At 37.1% G+C, this 22,374-nt stretch overlaps 1 protein-coding gene across 1 annotated transcript; it reads right to left on the minus strand.

Moving 5' to 3' along the window:
- Positions 1 to 3,236: 3,236 nt before the first annotated feature.
- LOC109206567 (HIPL1 protein-like) lies at positions 3,237 to 11,966 on the minus strand. Its single transcript, XM_019369403.1, has 7 exons — positions 11,343 to 11,966; positions 11,103 to 11,260; positions 5,357 to 6,157; positions 5,054 to 5,270; positions 4,395 to 4,573; positions 3,942 to 4,183; positions 3,237 to 3,834 (listed from the first exon to the last, which is right to left on the minus strand). The coding sequence occupies exons 1-7, from the start codon at positions 11,431 to 11,433 to the stop codon at positions 3,438 to 3,440; spliced, it is 2,085 nt and encodes a 694-aa protein (XP_019224948.1). The 5' UTR covers positions 11,434 to 11,966; the 3' UTR covers positions 3,237 to 3,437.
- Positions 11,967 to 22,374: the final 10,408 nt, after the last annotated feature.

The following is a 22,374-nucleotide window of genomic DNA, read 5'->3' on the forward strand; positions in this document are numbered from 1 at the left end:
CGACCGGACTTCGTACCCCGTAAAACGGAGGGAAAAAGGGGAGCGACAGCAGGGAAATCTCTATATGAGGTTTTTTCATTAAGAGAGCACCTAATATGACACACCTAAGAACTATTGGATGTCTATGTTTTGCTGCAGTGACAGAAAAAGTGGACAAATTTTCTCCTAGAGCCATCACTGTTGTTCACATGGGATACTCAGTATCTCAGAAGGGATACAAGTTATATGACTTAAGGAGAAGGAAGTTCTTTGTTAGTAGAGATGTCACATTCAAGGAAGACATTTTTCCTTTTCAACTGGGAATGATGATACACAACAAGATCCTACGTTCTTAGAGCTGAAATCAAAAGAGGAAGGCTACTCTTTGCATCAACAGCAACTACATGTGTCCGGAGAAGGGCATGATGCAGTCAACCAGAGTATTGAGCATGGTCATGAAGTGATGCAACGAGAAAACAACTTCATAGGAGCTGATCTAGATCATGGTGAACAGCTACCAGATGCTGAGGCTGATCATAATGTGCAGACACCAGCTAATGAAGCCACTGAGGAAGTTCAAGCTGTACAACTCAGAAGATCCAACAGAGGTTCCAAGCCACCTATTTGGATGCAAGACTATGTCTGCCCAGTCAATGGAGCATCATCATCTACCTGCACATATCCAATATCCAACTATGTGAACTATAGTGCCTTGTCAGCTACTTATCAATCTTACTTGACTGCTACCTCACAAGAGACAGAACCTACATCATACACAGAAGCCATGAAGACAGAAGTGGATGCCTTGGTTCTGAATAATACTTGGGAGATAGTTGAAATTCCTAAGGGTAAGGTTCCTATTGGGTGCAGATGGGTATACAAAACTAAGTACAGGTCCAATGGAGAAGTTGAGAGATTTAAAGCAAGACTTGTTTCCAAGGGTTACAGCCAACAAGAAGGTCTAGACTATCAGGATACTTTTTCTCCAGTTGTCAAAATGGTCACAGTGAGATCAGTCATTGCATTGGCTGCTATGCATCAATGGCCTCTTTTCCAAATGGATGTCTATAATGCATTTCTTCAAGGTGATCTTGAGGAAGAAGTTTACATGCAATTGCCACCTGGTTTCAGCAGCCAAGGGGGATTTCTAAGGGCTGAAGACTGCTTAAATCACTATATGGACTTAAGAAAGCATCAAGACAATGGAACTTGAAACTCACAGAGGCTCTATTGGTAGCAGTTTTATGCAAAGCAAACATGATCACTCCTTGTTCATCAAAGAGAAGAATGGAAAGCAGGTTGTTATACTTGTATATGTTGATGACCTTCTAATCACAGGCAATGACACTACAAGGATTCAGGAAGCAAAGATCACACTACACAAGGCCTTCAAGATTAAAGACCTAGGAAACTTGAAACACTTTCTGGGCATTGAGGTCTGCAGGTCTGCAAAAGGAATTCTTCTATGTCAAAGGAAGTATGCTCTAGAGCTTATAGCGGATTTGGGATTGTCTGGTGCCAAGCCTGCCATTACACCAATGGAAAAAAATATACGACTTACAACTATTGAGTATAATGAACATTGTCACCTGGATAATGATCCAACACTAGCAGATGTGAAGAGCTATCAGAGGTTGATTGGAAAGCTATTATACTTGACCTTGACAAGACCTGATATTGCTTATAGTGTGCAAACTCTGAGTCAATTTATGCAAGCTCCCAAGCAGTCTCATCTTGAAGCAGCATACAGAGTAGTCAGGTATGTAAAGAATGAGCCAGTGCTTGGAATTCTTATGAGTGTAGTTGGGGACATGACTCTTAGTGCACATTGTGATGCAGACTGGGCAAGCTGTCCTAATTCCAGAAAATCAGTCACTGGATACCTTGTGAAGTTTGGTGGATCACTGATATCTTGGAAATCTAAGAAGCAGGCCACAACAGCAAGGAGTTCAGCAGAATTTAAGTATAGAAGCATGGCCTTAACTGTGTGTGAGTTGATATGGTTGGTTGGAATGTTCAGAGAATTGGGAATAAAGGTTGTTACTCCAATTCAACTTCATACAGACAGTAAAGCAGCTATGCAGATAGCTAATAATCCAGTGTTTCATGAACGAACAAAACATATAGAGATAGATTGCCATTTCGTGAGGGAAAAGGTGCAACAAGGATTGATTCATCGAACATATGTGCCAACAGAAGAACGGGAAGCATATTTGCTCACAAAAGGACTAGGAACTGCTCAACACTATCATTTGATGTCCAAGCTAGGTGTTCTGAACATTTCCACGCCTAGCTTGAAGGGGGTGTAGAAATTAACACGTGATTGAAGAACTTGTACAGCTATATTAGTTTGTTAGAAGTTAGTTGTAGAGGTTAGTGATAGATGAAGTAGTGAGAATCTATATATATGTGTATAGGGATGTATGTATTTTTTGGCTTCTTTTTCAGAAAGTTAGTTAAAACTGATTTTCCCTCCATTGTCTCTTCTTCTTCGATTCTCTCAACTAGCTTCTTCCACTCAACAATGGTGGATTTCTACAAAAAATCAGTATCTACCTTCACAAAATAGAGCTAAGGTATATACTACCTTTTTGTGACCCCACCTGTAAGATTACACGAGATATATTGTTGTTGTTGCTGCTACACATACTTTTCTCAAATCAATTATGAATTTGGAATCTAATTTCATGTTGGTGTTATTCATACAATGTGAGACATAATCTCATAATGGTGATTTTTATATGGGGTATAAGTGGTGAAGATGGTATTATGTCAGGTTTGATCCTATCCTAGGTAAATTTCATAATTTTCAAACCTCATCATATCTTTTCATTTTTCATGTCTTGTCGAGTTAACCCAAATGAAATAAAACTAAAAGAGCATCCCCTAAAAAGTAAAATAAAGTGAAAGAAAACTAAAGAGAGAGAAAAAAAAGTCAATTCACTCTTGAAACATGATGCACGTAACGAACAAAAGTTATTCTTAGTTTGTCCAATATTGAGCCATCAACTTATGTTGTCCATTTCTAGATATTGTTCAGAGCTTGATGTGCTGCGGTGTTGTCAAACAATTCACAGCTAGATTTTGAAATTGAGTCAAATCCAAGGTCTACTTTCTTAATTAAAGTATCATTCTTTTCCATTTTGTGGTCATTCCCTTCCAATGGTTGACAAAAAGTGAAAGCACAGCGTTTGTTCTTACAAGCCATGACTTTCACTCTTCTCAAATACTAGTATACTTTATTGATGATAAATTAGGTCACAATCCTTATAAGTTGTTGACCATCACTGCCTTCTAAAAGGTGGTACTTTAAATCCAATCGCCAAAAATTCCAGAAACAATAGATACTACTCATACAATGAGCTGAAATAAAAGCAAAAAGAGCATAATTGTATACTTAACTGAAGTAGCCTATTGAGTTCCTCTATACATAAAATAGCTTAAGCAGCATCCTGGTATCAACTGACCACCATCAACAAAAAGGACAACATGAGGAGTAGTAAATTCTTGTATGAACCTGTTAACATAACTGCTGCTGAAGGAGGGGAAGTAGCAGGAGCTGGGGTGCCAAGGTCAGTGGCATTTTCCTTAGCACAAGTGTATTTGCAACGACTAGGACGAACAATCCTGTATACGCCACTGCTTGCTAGGAGGTATATATCCTTATTGTTATCCTCACCAAATGAGAAAATGTAGCCCAGAGCTGGAACTGAACTTCCTGGAACCAAGGCACAATTTATCGGAGAATTCCCAGCACAAGTGAATGAAATTTCAGTTGTGTTAAATGTTCCACTATTCTCAGGGCTTTCAGTGCCTGCCCACATTGCACCTGCATATAAATCTGCAAACAGATACCTGCAACAATTCATGTATGTCATAACTCATAAACATAAAATAATCCAAAATTCAGGCAATACAAACAGTAATATTCGACCTGGACAAGATTGAATTAGTAGACATACCTTCCGGACATGCAAGGATCGGTCATCGACCTATAGAAGTATCCACCAGTGATTGAGGCTGACCCTTCATTCTTATTTATTTCAGAGTGATTATAACCCATGACTGGGGAAATTGGGTTTATTGAACTTATAGATGTATTTTTTCCGGGTGATTTTGGAGGAGCGAATGGATGGGCACCCTCGTACATATTCCAGCCATAGTTTCCTCCCTTGGTGATTATATCCACCTCTTCATAATGATCCTATGGAAAAATCATGCATTACCGATTAAATCCAATGCCTCACAGCCACAATGCCAACTAAATAAACTTCTGAAGTAAGGGAATGTATGGATTTTTTGTATAGCACGTGGAGTTTGAAGGTGGACATATAAGAATTAAAGAGCATGGTATTAGCTGTTAAGCATACATGTCCTACGAGAACTACATGGGGAGTAAAATTATCGCACATTACCTGGCCTACATCTGCGCACATGAAGTAAGATGGCCTTGCAGAATCAAAGCTGCAGCGCCAAGGATTTCGCATTCCTAGTGCCCATATTTCTGGCTGCAACTCTTTATCTTCAATATAAGGATTATCCTTTGGAATGGTGTAGTTTCCCCATAAACCAAGCTGGCTAATCTCTTCAGCACCTAAAACAATCACACACTAAATAAGAGGCGACTCAGATGAATAAAAAAAGCTTCATTTTCACTAAGAAATTCTTCACAGCTGCAAATAAGGCAGAACAGACACAGAACCAGAAGTAAAACTTGCATCCTCCTGAAGGCATATTACTTTCTTTTCACCAGTTGGCTAGTCATATTGGTTGAAAAATAAGCAGCTAGAAATTTTCCAAAGATCAGGAATGATGCATGTGTTGGCAAAGAGCTTTACCTTTTGTACTTGGCAAAGATGACTAAGACAAGAGAGTGCTATTTTCTAGTCGGGACTACAAAGATTAAGCCGTTTAGAATCTTTTTACAACATGCATTATGATAGCCTAGAGCAGTTGCAAGACCATCAAAGTTAGCACATGTAAATGGATACATATAAAATACTACTCAGTTCATATTTTAGGAGCTGCAATTTCCAGGTTTACAGTACTTTTATAGAAATTGAACCCAACTTACTCGGTGTGCTATCAACATCAAATCTCATAATTTTTCCAAGCAACGACTTCTTGTTTTGGGCAAAATTGTAAACATCTCCTGTACCTCCGCCGTCACCCATCATGAAGTACAAATATCCATCTTTAGGTCCAAAAAGAATCTGGCCTCCATGATGAGATGTAAAAGGAAGGCCCATCGTGAATATTCTTCTGACTTCTTTCGCGCTAGCAGTTTTTGCCTGAAAAAAAAAATCAAATTATACATGATCATTCAGAGTCAAATAAAAAAGGGAAAAAAGTTTACTCCTTTAGACTGAAAGATTACCTGTGAAGGCTGGGATGCAGTCTCATTAACAGTAAATTCTGCTATAACTGATTGATATTGGCATGGCCGTGAACCACTATCAGAAGGTAGTTTTGATGGATCACAATTCACATCCGAGTTACAAGAGCATCTTCCCGCACATCCAGGCCATGTTTGCTTATCGCAATTGAACGAAGCAAAGAAACGGCCATTTTGCGAAAATTTTGGATGAAATGCAATCCCCATCATACCAAATTGAGTGTCAAAATGAACTTCATCAGTTAGATCCAGAAAAGGATTGGTTTCATCAAGCTCTAGCACCTTTCCAGAGTCAACTTCTGGAATGGTAGCCAACCATATTTTACCTTGCTGATTCGAAAAAAAGGCACGATTAGAGCCATCAGGATGAGCAACCATGTCGAGGTAACTACCATTTCCTATTTTCTCGAGGCACAAACCGCCTGGAAGACTTGGAGGTTCAGTGGTATTTAAGGTAACAGGTTCTCCAGCAAAGCATACTGATCCATCACCAGAAGCAGCTCCTCCAAATGTATTACAGAAATCGTCTTGTGATTGCCAGAGATCTGTCAACTTGGTGGAATTGGACTTTACAGGTGTTGGAGCTTGACCTTTCAAGGAAGCAGCAAAAGGAGAATTCATGATGGAGACATTTTGACATGTAGTCCATACTTTAGAGCAAAAGTCATCCGTAACTTGTCTAGTTTGCTTAGAATTTTCTATAGTTGTGGAATTGCACAGTATAGGAAGTTGTCTAGGAGCAGAACTAGTACTAAAGAGATCTGCTGAAAATTGATCACATTTCTGCACAAGGTGAAAATACAGAAGTCCATGCATCAAGATCCAATAAGGAAGATGATAGATGCACATTTAAAATTTTATAATTTGGACAAAGGATACTTCAGTAATATTTCTATTCCTAGAATCTTCAATAACCAGTTACATAGCTTCCAAATAAATCATAACAGGATCTCAGAGAGCCATCTTAATACAGATAATTGTGGGGAAATTGAGTCTTTTGACCTCACCAAACCAAGAGTTGCTAAATAGCATGAATTTCTAGTATTATATAAGATAGAGCATTTAAATAATTATCAAGCTAACGAATTACGGAAATAATATAGGCCCTTAATACTAAATGGATATTGTAAAACACATATTTATCAAGACTAGGAAAACAGCAAATATGTTCCTAACTATATATTGCAACTAAGGTATTAGTTATTTAGCCCTTAGAAGCTTGTAAAAGCAGTATGAGGCTTGTTAGATAATGAATGTAGACATAATCTGAATATAGACATAATCTTATGTAATATACATAGCTAGCAATTATAGGGATTCACAGCAGATTTATAGGATTTCCTTTTTGATTCTTTCCATAGTTAAGGCTCTATGTACTTGTATATATACTTGTTACTTCTTGAATACAACACAAGAGAGATTTCTCTATTGTCTCTATACTTTACATGGTATCAGAGCCGAGCTTGTAGATCGCCGGAATTTGTCCGCTGCCTAGCCGGAGTTTGTCTGCCGCCTTACCGGAATTTGTTCACTGCCACGCCGAAATTTCTGCAAACTTTTGAAGTAACAGTTCACGTGCCACTGATAACTTTCTGGCAGAATTTCGTCGGCAAGCACGTGGAGTCAAATTTTTTGTCCAGCTGATTTCGTTGGCCAAACCTGGTTAGACCATTCCTTTCTGCTTCCTTTCTTTGACTAGTTGTCTGATTTGGTAAGTGCTGTTGTTTGGAGAGTTTCCTCTTGGATCGGACTACTTCTCTGATTTGTTGGAGCATATTTTTGGGTCTGATTAGTTATCTGAGTAATTGACTGGTGAGAAGCTTGCATAATAGATTGTTGATTTCGTATCTACCAAGATCTGTTTGAGTATCTTTTAGCTTCAGGGACCTCTGTTAGTTTAATCAGTTTGTTATTGAAAGAAAAATAATGATGGTAAAGAATAATAATGCAACAACTCCTAGTCCAACAATCTTGGTTTCGGATGACTTTCTAAAATTCCTTCAATATCATAAATCAGTTAAGGAATCTTCTTCAGTTACTGTCTTTGCTGGGTCAAATAAAACATGTCTTATCACTTCTTCCAATAAATGAGTGATCGATTCTGGTGCTACAAATCACATGACAGGTAATCCAACTATTTTTTCTAGCTTTCGCTCACATAAAGCACCCTCTCCGGTTACTGTAGCTGATGGATCAACTTGTAGCAGTGTTGGATCTGGGACTGTTAAACCAACTTCCTCTATTACCCTGTCATCTGTATTAAGTCTACCAAACTTGGCCTTTAACTTGATTTCTGTTAGTAAAATTACCAAAGACCTTAATTGTTGTGTTGCATTCTTTCCCGATCATTGTTTGTTTTTAGATCTTAAGACGATGCAGGTTATTGGTAAAGGATATATATCTGGTGATCTCTACATTCTTGATGAATGGGAGCCACGGTCTGTTGCATGCTCTAGTATCGTGTCTCCTTTTGAAGCACATCGTCGACTTGGACATCCCTCTTTGTCTTTGTTAAAGAAGCTCTGTCCTCAGTTTCAGAATATTTCATCATTGGATTGTGAGTCATGTCGATTTGCAAAACACCATCGCATCTCGTTAAGTCCAAGGGTTAATAAACGAGCTGAGTCAGCTTTTGAGTTGGTCCATTCTATCATTCTGATGTTTGGGGACCATGTCCGGTTGTTTCTACAACTTGGCATAAGTATTTTGTCACTTTTATAGATGATTTTTCTCGAATGACTTGGATTTACTTTATGAAGAGCCGCTCTGAAGTGTTTACTCATTTTTCTGCCTTTTGTGCTGAAGTCAAAACTCAATTCAATGCTTCAGTACGTACTCTAAGGAGTGATAACGCTAAAGAATACATGTCAGAGTTATTTCAGTCCTACATGAGATAACATGGTATATTACATCAGTCTTCATGTGTTGATACACCCTCTCAAAATGAAGTTGCTGAGAGGAAGAATAGGCATCTACTTGAGACAACTCGAGCACTTTTGTTCCGAATGAAGGTTCCTAAACAGTTCTGGGCTGATGCGGTTTCTACGGCTTGTTTTCTGATTAATCACATGCCATCTAGTGTACTCGATGGTAATGTGCCTTATAGTGTTCTTTTTCTGAATAAGTCATTATTTCCGGTGGAACCTAAGGTGTTTGGAAGCACATGTTATGTTCGAGATGTTCGACCATCTCTTACCAAGTTGGATTTCAAGGCTGTGAAGTGTGTTTTCCTGGGCTATTCTCGCCTTCAGAAGGGGTATCGATGTTATTCTACTGAGCTTGGCAAATATTTAGTGTTAACTGATGTGGTATTTTCAGAGACTACACCATTCTTCTATGCACCTCCCATTTCTACAAGCCAGGGGGAGGAAGATGAGTGGCTAGTATATCAGGTTACCCGTACTTTGACAGAACAATCAGATGATACTCTTCGATCTCCCAGTTCTTCTATTGAGCACCAATCGACTATTATGCCTTCAGTACCTGCTCCAGCAAGACCTCCAATTGTTCAAGTTTTTTCGCGGAGGCGAGAGACAAATGATACATGTCCCGCACCAGTTCCTGCATCATCTGATTCTTCTTTGCCTGATCCTCCAGATAACCTTGATCTTCCTATTGCTCTTCGCAAAGGTACACGTACTTGCAAATCGACATATTCTGTTGCTAACTTTGTTTCCTATGACCACTTATCCTCTACGTCTAGATCTATGATTGCTTCTCTAGACTCCATCTCCGTACCCAAAACAGTGAAGGAGGCTTTGAATCATCCCGGATGGTCTGATGCAATGCTTGAGGAAATACATGCTTTAGAGGACAACCACACATGGGATTTGGTAGATTTACCAAAGGGAAAGAAACCAGTGGGATGCAAGTGGGTCTTTACAGTTAAAGTTAATCCAGATGGTTCTGTGGCAAGACTTAAGGCCAGACTTGTGGCGAAAGGGTATGCTCAGACTTATGGGGTGGATTATTCTGACACCTTCTCCCCGGTTGCCAAACTCACTTCTGTCCGCTTATTTATTTCTCTAGCTGCGTCCGAGAATTGGCCTTTACATCAGTTGGATATCAAGAATGCGTTCCTTCATGGTGATCTTCAGGAGGAAGTGTATATGGAGCAAGCACCCGGTTTTGTTGCTCAGGGAGAGCATGGGAAAGTCTGTCATTTGAAGAAGTCCTTGTATGGCTTGAAGCAGAGTCCACGAGCTTGGTTTGGCAAGTTCAGTGAGGTAGTTCAGGAGTTTGGGTTGAAAATGAGTAAGTGCGATCACTCAGTCTTCTATCGGAAATCAGTAGCTGGCACTATTCTCCTCGTTGTATATGTTGATGATATTGTTATCACAGGAAGTGACTATGCTGGGATTTCTTCCCTCAAGTCTTTTCTGCATACTAGGTTTCATACAAAGGACTTGGGCCAGTTGAAATACTTTTTGGGAGTAGAAGTAAATAGAAGCAAGAAGGGAATTCTTTTGTCTCAGAGAAAGTACATTCTTGACTTGCTTGCAGAAACTGGAAAGTTGGCAGCTAAACCTTGCAGTACTCCAATGGTTCCTAATGTGCATCTTATGAAAGATGATGGTGATCCTTTTGACGATTCAGAGAGATACAGGAGGTTAGTTGGGAAATTAAACTACCTTACTGTGACTCGTCCAGATATTGCTTTTGCAGTAAGTGTTGTTAGCCAATTTATGTCTGCACCAACGGTCAAACATTGGGTAGCTTTGGAACAGATTTTGTGTTACTTGAAAGGAGCTCCTGGACTTGGCATATTATATAGCAATCACAATCATACTCGTATTGAGTGTTTTGCAGATGCTGACTGGGCTGGATCGAAAATTGATAGAAGATCTACTACAGGTTATTGTGTCTTTGTTGGAGGAAACTTGGTATCATGGAGGAGTAAGAAGCAAAGTGTTGTATCTCGATATAGTGCAGAATCCGAGTATAGAGCTATGTCACAGTCTACATGTGAGATTATGTGGATACATCATCTGTTGACTGAAATTGGGTTAGAGCATCCAATACCAGCAAAACTCTGGTGTGACAATCAAGCTGCCCTCCATATTGCGTCAAATCCGGTGTATCATGAAAGAACTAAGCATATTGAGGTTGACTGCCATTTTATTCGTGAGAAGATTCAGGAGAACTTGATCTCCACTGGCTACGTGAAGACAAGAGAGCAACCAGCTGATTTGTTCACAAAGGCATTGAATGGAATTCGAGTTGAGTACCTTTGTAACAAGCTGGGCATGATCAATATCTATGCTCCAGCTTGAGGGGGAGTGTTAGATAATGAATGTAGACATAATCTGAATATAGACATAATCTTATGAAATATACATAGCTAGCATAATTATAGGGATTCACAGCAGATTTATAGGATTTCCTTTTTGATTCTTTCCATAGTTAAGGCTCTACGTACTTGTATATATACTTGTTACTTCTTGAATACAACACAAGAGAGATTTCTCTATTGTCTCTATACTTTACAAGGCTAATACCTGTATTAATGCAAGCTGTATCTGGAAAGATGCCTAAATTTAAAGAATTCTCTAGCATGGAGCAAGAGCTGCAACTACATTTTTTCGCGCTCATGAGGGGTTTTAATCTACTGAAGAATAATTAACTAGATGTTCATGAATTTTAAGGCCATTTTGGTGATGATTACTCAAAATAAGTGGTTACATTTAGCAAGATAATATAAAATTAGACAGATCATGGATCTTCTTACCGCGCAGAGGATAGACTTTACAAGAGAAGCACAACCAGAATCAGAAATATTCATAGCATCAAATTGGTTCTTCAATTGTTTATTATCACTGGAGCTGCAGCATGAGGTTCCATTGTAAGGGCAGAAAGTCAGAGGAGTCTTTTGAGGGAGAGGAGCCCCTGTAAAGCATCAAGAGAATTGAAATTAGAACAAGAATAGATAACTACAAATTGGAAGACATGAAAAACACCAAAAACTTACTTGAATCAGTGCATAATGGAAGTGAAACAGAAGGATAAAGAAGCTGCAGAAAGTTCAACAGAAGGATGATCAAGAAATAACTGCTTCCCATGACTACTAGCTGAGAAAACTAAAGTCTAAAGCAGAAAAAGATAACTTCTTGCAGGCTGCAGCTACATCAGGTTGATAAGATACATTTCCAGTTCTTATGTGGAATTAGATTGATTATAGAGACAAAATATAATATTATTTTCTAATAGACTATATTCCATCTTTGCTTTAAATTTCAACACATGGTGCCTGCTGCCAACTCTCTCTATTATTAGTCCAACCTTCTAATCACAATTCCAAAAAAAAAATCTCCAGAACATATTGTCTCTCATTTGTTATGAACCTGTCCTTTTCTCATCTGTAAGGGGCTTTTGACATTTTCTTTTGTCTACTGAGGATAGACGCTCCATTTGGGCAGTCTAAACAGTTGACTTTAAGATTGTGAAATCTTGGCATAAATACATATACTAGTACAACATATTGGGTGGTTGAGCAGAAAAAAAAGCAACTTTAATTGAGAAAACCCAGGCTGGATGGATCTTGGTTGGTTTGGCTTCATGTCTTCTGTGTCCACATTGATTGCTCTGAATATGCTAAAAAATTAGCCGCACTAATACACATTTATTACTTAACTATAATTAAATTATATCTTCTCACTTTAATTTTTTACTGCTAAGATTAAATTACTTAATTTGATGAAAACACGGAATGCGGATAAATATTTACTCACAAAGTATAGTCAAAACTTGTACTATACAATACAGATCCCTAGAACAACAGTCGTCGTATATGATATGAATAGGTCCATTTTGGAAATATTATAGAAAATCCATACAGGGCACCGTCAAAATCGGCAGAGATGGATACATAAAGAAATAAAAAAAAAAAATAAAAAAAAAAAGAAACACAGAGCTTTGTACTTCTAGATAAAGGTGTTAGGCAAGTCATAGACAAACGAATGATTTTTGCTACATCAAGCAATTTGTCCAAATGTGTACTCTGAACCTGAAAATTTGCAATGCAAAGTGGTGATCTTGAAGTTTAAGTGAGAACTGAAACTGGAAAAGAAGCACTAAGACATTCTTGCTAATTGTTTACTCTATATAAAAGAGAGAATGTTACATGTTGCTCTTTCTTCTAATTGCACAATACACCCGTAAAATAAACGATCAGTACAACTAAAAAGAAAATGCTTAATTAATCTCTTCGTTTAATATTACATCTACTACAAAATTAAGGGTCAAATTAATCAACTTTTCATCTTAAACCGACACATATTCACTTTTTGAATATAAAGTTTATCTGTATTTGAAAACTGTGAAGAAATGCTTAACTCTTTATCTTTCTTATTTCAAGTTGACGCATAATACAATTTCAATTTTAGTGAAATATCACTCTATTTGACTCTTAGAAAATGAAAAAGGTAAAAAAAATCCCTAGAATACAGGGGTAGTAATAAGTCGTTATAGTGTCGTCATTTTAAATAATATGATTTTAAGAAGAAAAATGTTCAAAAAATTATAGAACAACGACAAATTAGAAACTGGCATAGTTATTTAATTGCATGGTGTTGACCTATACGTTCCAGAGGAACATAAAATGAAGAGTTGTTTTATTAAGGCAAAAAGGCCTCATGACTACTTGAACTTGCACCCTATTGTCATGCCGATAAATAAAGAGAAACTTTCAAAAATCACTATATTTTAGTGGTTTTAGCTAGTTGTAGCTACCATTTACTATATTACTTCCTATAGCTATGTTTTCAGGTTTTTTAGAGTGTATTCGATGTATTTAAGCTATTGTATTCATGAATACAGTAGCATTTCTAGGCGTGAAACAGGGGATTACAGCTAGACAGATTTTTGTATTTGAATGTATTCGACTGTATTCGTGGCGTGAAACATGGGATTATAGCTAGACAGATTATTGAATTCGACTGTATTCACGGCGTGAAATAGGGAATTACACTGTTTTTAAAATGGAAAGTGAATCAATTAACATAATAGACTCCTAAAATAACTCAACAAACTCAATTATAACACAAAAATTTTGTATTTCCAGTTATAAAAAAGATTCTCAACCGAAATACACCCCAAAAACATAGCAATCTTCAGAGAAATTATATAATACATCTGAGTACATAAATTATATTAATTAAAAAAACATATGAATACATTCATGGAATATAGCGAGACAGTGAATACAATGAAATACACAGAATACAGCGGGATACATTGAAATACAATGGAAAAAAAAGACAATGAATACAATGAAATACATAGAATACAGCGAGATACATTGAAATACATTGAAAATATATTAACAGAATCATCAAGTTGCTCAGCACAAAACTCCGTTGTCTTTGTTCAAGAACAACCCTAATGTCGTCTCGTCGAGAGGGCCGCGATAAAATTTCTCTAAATAACCGGACCGATTCGACTTCCACCCAAAATTCTCACTTCGAAAGCTTTCTGCTTTAGAGTCTCAACAATGGCGGCTTCGTTATATAACTTTGTCAGGGTTTTTCGAACGAATCCCAACCACATCTAAAAACTACTAAAAAAATTTAAATCTGACTTCAGTTGCGATTTCAACATCGAAATTTTGATGAGATCTTGCAAGTGAAAAACTCCAGCTTGCAATTTCAACGTTTATAGGCACGTCGCAATCCTTTGTTTTTTTCCCGGAGGTATAATATAAACAATTTGCTTAAACCCCAGTTAAACGGTGACGGTGGCAATTGCTCCAGCGTCCGGCGGAGGAGAAGACATCGGGAAGTAGAGAGAGAGAGGGAGAATAGATATGGGGTAGAGGATAGGAGAAATTTGAGGGGATATGAGAGAGAAAAATAATACAAAGCTTATTTTATGGCTTAAGGGTAGGAGGTGACCATAAATAGATATTTGGCTATAAAAAATCAAAAGGTAGCTATGGAATATAATTTTTTAAAAGGGTATTTATTTAAAATAAATAAGGTATCAACCTTTGCTATAGGAGGTAAAAATTCCATAAATAAACTTTCAAAATTTCCATATGAACACTTCAACTCGAGAATAAGTTAACTAATAAACACATCCGGCAGTTGAATCATAGTGCGTGCATTTCAATTTCACAAACGTGGCAATCCAGTCAGCAATAAACGAACTAAAACCTGCCACGTGTAAGGCGCGAAAACACACTACGCACCGACTATTTCCCATTCATTTTTTTTTACCTAAAGACCCTAAAGCACTCAAAATTAATTTCATTTTCAGTTGTCTCTCTCTCTCAAAGAACTGTATATTTTCAATCGTCTGCTCAAATGGAGTGAACAATTGTCATAGGATTTTCCGCCTATTAGATCATCTGCACATTGTGTTTATTTTTCTTTCAAAATCGGTCCCAAAATAAGAATCTGAGTGTTTCGTGGACCGTCGATTTCTCCTTCACCAGAAACATAGAAGTCTTTCAAGGTCCAATTGTAGTCTTTCATGAAATTTCTAGTTGTTTTCTTGTGTTTTTATGCGTTATTGAAGTTGGTCATGATAGATCTATTTTATATGACAATGGTTCTTTCGTTATTTAGGGTTTAAAATTAGGGCCTTTTGGAATAACACACTAAATTCTTTTTTTTTTCTCTGAATTTTGTTGGTTCCATGGTTGATTTGGCATATAGGGTTAAAAAATTAGGGCTTTTTATCATATCAAATTTTTTTGTCTCTTAAAGTGATAAAGTTAGGATTTTTTTTCCCGGATTTGCTTGTTGTTTTTTAAAGACATGTTCAAACAATATTGTCTTTTTTTTTGAATATTTTACTGATTTGGACGTATCTTATCTTATTTTCATAAGCGTAGTGAGGCAGAATGGTTGTTCTTCTGAAATTACAATTTCACCATCAGGGACAACTGGTAGCTGGCCCATTAATGAGGTATGAAAATGGTATAACATGACCTACTATTGTAATTGCTGACACTGATGAACTGCATGATATTCAATTCAACAAATGGGCAAATGATATGGGTACTTAGGTGTGGAGAAATTTGCATGTCAAGTCAATAAAAAGGGAGCATTTTGATTTATTAAGTATGATGATGATGTGTTAGAATTCTGCAAAGTCGTTCATGATGGGGATTCTATTGATGTTTATTTATGTCACACTATTAATATACCATGTGGTGATATTCCATATGACCAAATAACTGGCTTTAGTGAAGTGCCACAAAGGCAAACAAGTAGAGCTAATGTTAAGGCAACAAACTCACTTACCAACGATATAAATAATGGTTGTTTCACTGAGGGGAAGGGTAAACAGAGGGTTGCTGATATAAAAGAGTCTACTGAGGATGAAGGGGAGTTCTACAACTTTCATCTACCCACAGATTCAGATTGTGATGAATTTAATATGAGGGTGTTTCTGCTGATGAGGACACAGATGAGTCACTTTATGATGCTGATGAGGATGTTGTTGGAGAGACAAGTGATATAAAAAAGCTGACCTTGTTGCTGCTAGACAGACCAAAGTAAATCAGAAGAACTGGAAAGAGAGATCTAGTGACGTTAATGTAGATGAGCTACCTAGTGACCAGTAGGCATTGACCCTGTATTTGAAGACATTTACAAGGACAAGACTGCAAGATAGATGAGCAGTACCTAGACAACTCAGATCCAAGGATTGAGAATAGTACTGATGATGGTGTAGATGCAGATGATGAGGTACAAAACCTTCCTCCAAAAAGATACAGTAGAAAGCTCTACTTTGACTCTAATTGTAAGAAAATTATTTTCCAACTGGGAATGGACTTTGAAAATGTTAGACAATTTAGATCTGTTTTACAAGACTATGCTATACAGAGGAGAGTTCAATTAACGTTGAGGCCAAAATGAGAGGAATAGGGTCAAGGCAACATGTTTGAACTCTAGTAGATATAGATGGCATATTTTAGGCAGTTTACAGGTTACATACAGAACTTCATTGTTAACACATATTACCCTGTTCATTCATGCTTCCCAGTCACAAGGAACAAGCTTGCTAACACAGCTTGGATAGTTGAACATTACAAAGATAAGATCATTAATCAGCTTGACATAAGGTTCAAGAAGTTGCAAGAGTTGATAAGGATTAAGTATGGTGTATATGTAGGAAAAATAATATGTGCCAGGGCTAGACAGAAGGTAATGGGTAAGTATTTAGGTGATTACAAAATGGAGTTTGCTAGGATTTATAATTATGCTGACATGATAGGAACTACTAGCCCTGACAACACTGTTTTGGTGAGGACTTCAAAAGAAATAGAACCTAGTAAAGAGGTCTTTGCGAAGATATACATTTGTCTACATGCTTTGAAAATAGGTTGGTTAGAAGGGTGTAGAAATGTAATTGGCTTCGACGGTGCATTTCTGAAGAGAATGTGTAAATGTGAGCTATTGTCATGCATTGCTAAGGATGGTAATAACCAGATGTACCCTGTTGCTTGGGCAGTGGTTGAGAAAGAGACCAAGAACAGTTGGTCATAGTTTTTTAGGTGTCTAATGGAGGACTTGAAACTGACAGAATCTGAAGGTGAAAGACTAACAATTATGTTCGATATGCAGAAGGTATGTGTATTGTTTTAATCTCATTTTTTACTTTAATACTTAAGCTTGCATTATATAAACTCTAACAATGTATTTTTGTTGTTCAAAGAACTTGTTCAAGCTGTATCTGAATTGATGCCAAATGCTAAGCATAGAATGTGTGAAGGCACATATGGAGCAACTGGAAGAAAACCTGGAGTGGTGAGGAAAGAAAGAAGAAATTCTGGGGTTGTGCAAGAGCATCATTTGAAGCATTTATGAAGGTTAAACTAGATGAGTTGGCAGAATTGGGTGGCAATACGATAATAGAAGACTTGCTTAGATATCCCAAATAGTAATGGTGCAGGGCTTTTTTTAAAGAATGTACTGAGTATGATGTTGTGGAGAACAACATGTGCGAGTCCTTCAACAGTTGGATACTTCATTCTAGGCACAAGTCAATCATAATCATGTTGGAAGAGATCAGAGTGAAGGTAATGAAGAGGATGACTAATATGAGAGAATTTGCTACAAAGTGAAATTCTGATATATCTCCTATGGCAATGGAGTACATTTAAGAGAATTCTATAAGACCAAGAATGAATATAAATGGAATGGGAACACTGGATATGAGATCCAAGATGGAAGTTACAAACACATAGTTGATTTTGTAAAGAAAGAGTGCACATGTAGAATGTGGCAGCAGAAAGGCATACCCTGCTCCCATACACTTTGTGCAATTTTTTTTAAAAGGTATGACACTGCTGACTATGTTGAGCATTGGTATAAGAAGGAAACATACCTCAAGGCATTCAATTGTTACGTTCAACCTATGGCCAACATGGAGATGTGGACTCCAACTCAAAACCCCAAAGTTGAGCCTCCTGTAATTACTAAGACGCCTAGTAGACCTAAGAAATATAGAAGGAAGGCTCAAGATGAACCTGCAAAGAAATTTGGTAAGAGATCAAGGAATGGGACACCAATGATATGTTTTCATTACAAAACGATAGGGCATAACAAAAAAGGCTGTGCAATCCTGGTAAGAAACAAATACTCCTTATGTTTTAAGTATTTTTTAGTCTTTTGCTGAATTTTTTATATTCTGGGTATTTTAGAAAGGGCAAAGTTCAACTGCTGGTGCTGGGAGTAGTACTGCAAATGCCTAGTCTACTACAGCTGCATCATGGGTCATTTTTGTACCACTGCTGGTGGTGGATCTGCAGCACAACAATCTGGTACTACTGCAATATCTAGATCTGCAACACAAAGAAATTCTGGAATTGCTGCTGATGGTGGATCAGGAACACAACAATATGGAACTATAGAAGAAAGATCAAGGACTCCTCAACAAATTCTTAGAACTTTAGGTGGAAGGCCTAGGACTCGAATACTGTTTGGTGAATCAGGGACAGTCATAGAGAGGATAAGTATTATGAAATTCTGTCTAAGTGTCTAATTATTATACTATGTTCTAAAATTATATTTTTATTTGAAAGTTTGGGTTAAGGGACAGAGTTGCCCATGATCATAGACAAATAATTGATTCTAGTCAGGCCAATATTGATCTTGGATACAGAGCACCTGGACTAAGGTAAAAAGGAACAAATGCAGTAACACAAAGGCAACTTCAACAACAGGCTGGAAGGAGACAAACTCAGGCAACCCTAAGCCAATCTGAAGCTCCTTCTTCAACTCAACCAAACCTGAGCCAATCTCAATACAACTTCAACCAGTCTCAACCATAATGATTTGAAAAAAATATTTCTTTTTGTGAAAGTTTAACCGGTTAGTATCAGAACTTATTTGTAGGTTATTTTGTGGAAGATTTAGTCCGAAATATTCAGAACTTAGTTTATGTTATTTTGGTTTGGTTTAGGCACAGTAGTAAATTGGTTTCTGCTAATGTGCAGATTTGATGGCCTACTTTTGATAATCAAGATGGTTATTTTGAACTTGTCTAATATATGTTCAGATGTTAAAGCCAAGCATCACTTTTTATTGCAACAAAATACTTCATACACTTGACATTGTCATTATTTGTCAAGAATAAACATACAATACACAGATCCTAAGCTAAGAATAATACTACAAAGAATAGTGTAACAACAACAAACACAATTACATATTGTTTTCCCCTATTCCTTCGCTGCTCATTGACGCGAATTCTTGATTGCAGTCCCGAAATTACTTATTTGTAATGATCTGGAAGAGGTGGGCCAACCCACCTGAAAAAATTACAACAACTACTTGTATCATACTTTGAGCATCCTAAGAACCTTCTACCCGGATTGGTGGGCTTCCAGGTTATGCATACAACAACGTCAACTCCACAACGACACAATACACGACTTTTCATTGCATTCTTGGCCTGAAGAATAGATTATCGATCTAGAGAAAAAAGAATTAACTTGAATCTGTAAAAAATTTAAAGAGAAGAACTGCTACAGAGCTTGTATATGTCAATAATAGAGGTTGTAAGCCAAAGGAGGAAGAAGAAGTCCTTTAAATAGATGGGCCCTTGTGTTTATTACCGTCGGGCGTTGAAAAAGCTCATTCACGCTCCTGCCAGACGTGACTTACACGCACAACAACTGACTAGGAATAACTGATGCCACATAGATTGAGTCAACGATCGGAGGTGTTTATTAGTTTACTTATGCTCAAGTTGAAATGTTCATGTGAGAATTTTGAAAGTTTATTTACCGGTATGACTGATCACGCCCAACTATGCCTTATAAAAAGGACAATGCGGTCGCTGCAAATATAATCCGGTTTACAAGTCCGGAGTCGAATCCCACAGAGAACTAAGGTTTAGCTACAGCTGTTCACTATCACCAAGAAGACAAGCTTGAACAATTTCTAACCTATAGATATTAAGATTCTTTGTTTAACTACTTAACTAACAAATTAAAATAGTAAATTAACAACTAACGATACTGAGGGTTAGAGAAAAAGATTAAGGAGGTCTAGAGTTATGATTTCCCCTATTGTCGGAATCCTTCCCGCTATATCTTCTATAATTTCGCATAAGTATTCTCTACCGATCATGAGCACTCTTATTACCGTAAATCTCTCCCGAGTAATTACGACAATTTACTAGACACGCTCTCCCGAGCTACGCTAGCTGACTTTTAATACAGCTCACTTCAGATCGCACCCACGGCTTCGTTATCCCTAATCCCGCCTTTAAACCCTCGGTTATTGATCCCTCATATACTCTGGGAGTGGTGTTGTTCAACAATTACCTAAATATGCACTCTCTCCCGAGTTATGCATACTAAATAGGCACAGCTAATTGAGAGCTCTTCAATCAACCAGAATATAAACGTAGTTGAACAAATAGAGAAAAGCTATGACTCAATTATATAAAAACATAACAAGAATTTATCCTACAAAAGGTTCTATCAAAACTCTAGATAACAAATTAGCTATTCATAATAGTATGTAAAACTACAATACTAAAAGTCATAACCAACAATAAAAAATAGGAAGAGGAAGGAAAAACTCGTAGAAGAATTCTCCGCCTTGCTCCCAATGTGTTCTTGCCTCCAAGGGTGTTGTCTAACCCTAAAGTAGTGTCTCTCCGCCTCCTTAGGTCTAATTTGTGTCCAAAATATGTCCCCTTCTTGTTCTTGGCCGGCCTCCTTTGTTTAATATAGGGTTTAGGACTTAAAATCCCATGTTTTGCACTTTAGTCCCTGAAATTTTCGCTTCCTGCCGCGGTTTTGCCGCGGTCGCGGTGGAACCGCGGCCAAACATGCCCTCTGATTCTTCAGTTGTCCGCGACCATCTTCTACCGCGGTTCTGCCGCGGTCGCGGAAAAACCGCGGTTTTTTACCCTGTTCCGTTTGGAATTTGTAAAAACGTAAAACATGAAAGTTGTAGCTCTTTGAGTTAGCTTTCCAACCATATATTGTAGAGCCCAAATGGAGTTTTGAGCAAAACGTTATGTCTATTTTACTAGACAGTGCGCAATATGCCTCCTCAAGTCTTCGTTCGTACTTAATTATCAAATTTGACCTCCGAACACGATCCCGGCTTAATTCCTTGAGCTTTTACTCAGACTTCAAAGCTTCAAATAACTTAAATTCATTCCATAACATCTATATAGCTCGGAATCACTCCTACAAGGCATAAAACACTAGCGATTAAAGCGCAAACTCAATTAAAGTGCAGTAAATTCGAGTGTAATAAGCGACTAAAATATGCAATTATAGCCTATCATCAATGACAATCAGGTACAAGTTTAAGGGGTCAGGAAGCCATTTTGCTTTTTATTAAAAGATAAACATTTTATCGGCCTAGGTACAGGGAATATCTATATATGTACATGGACTTTGAAAATATTGTATCATCATTTGATAGCCATTAGAAAATCTATATATATATATATATATATATATATATATAGAAGGTGAGTTGGCATCTCTTTTTGGCCAAGGATCCTATTTATCTTTTTTCTCCTTTTTTGGCTTTTCCTCCTTCATTCTTTTCATATAATTTGTTTAATAATTGAAAATTGATCATTTTCTAATCAATTTATTACATCTCATTATAATTCTTTTCAGTTACAAAATGCCTCTCATTTATTTGCCTCCTGAATATTATGTTTCGATAATTCATAAGGTAGCAGCAGCTTAAGAGATACAAGACATGTGAATGACATTATTATTATACAACACAACGAATGCTTAATCTCTGGTATATTAACTTCATATTTATGTTGTTCACATCAGTTGCAAAAGCCTCTCACCTATTTGGTCTCCCTACTAAAATAAAACGCCTCCTACTTCCCTATGTTTAAATCCATATTGCTTCATCCATCTGTACATAAGATTAGCAGTTGTGTGGTTGTGTCAAAGACTTCGAGGAGAAAGAAGAAATTTTCTCCCTTTTTGAAATAGAAATCTGCTTATCTGGTTCTCATTCCTGCTTGCTTCTCTTTGTTTATGTAACAATCAAAATTATTTTTTTTGTAGTGTCTTACATTTCGCATCCTTGGAAAATATTATTAATCTCTGAAGGTTCAAATGATAAAATTTGAGCTTGAGGACATTCGTCAAGAACTTTGATCCATGTACCGGACTTGGGTATAAACTTATCTAGCACATTACTTTATTTTTGTCTCATTTGGACTTATTTTATTCGTTTTCCCCTATTTTTATTTTTTGGTACATGTAAAATGAGTCTAGCCTGCTATTTTTTGAAGGCGTTACTCATGCATGGTAATGACGAAATCTTTTCATATCGTCTTAACCTTTGTTAATGCTCAAATAGCTAAAAAGTTATCCACTTTATTAACCTTGTGTTATTGGAGGTCTGAAACATCATCTTTTTAAACTTACCAGCTAGCAGCTAGGAGCATATTCAACAAGAACTAGGTAAAAATTTATTCGGTGTAGGTAAATTCTTGCCGAAGAACTATGTTCCGAGAAGTCAAAATTACCAATTATATAGGAGCATATG

This window comes from Nicotiana attenuata, unplaced genomic scaffold (genome assembly GCF_001879085.1).
Source record: "Nicotiana attenuata strain UT unplaced genomic scaffold, NIATTr2, whole genome shotgun sequence".
Classification (NCBI taxonomy): Eukaryota; Viridiplantae; Streptophyta; class Magnoliopsida; order Solanales; family Solanaceae; genus Nicotiana; species Nicotiana attenuata.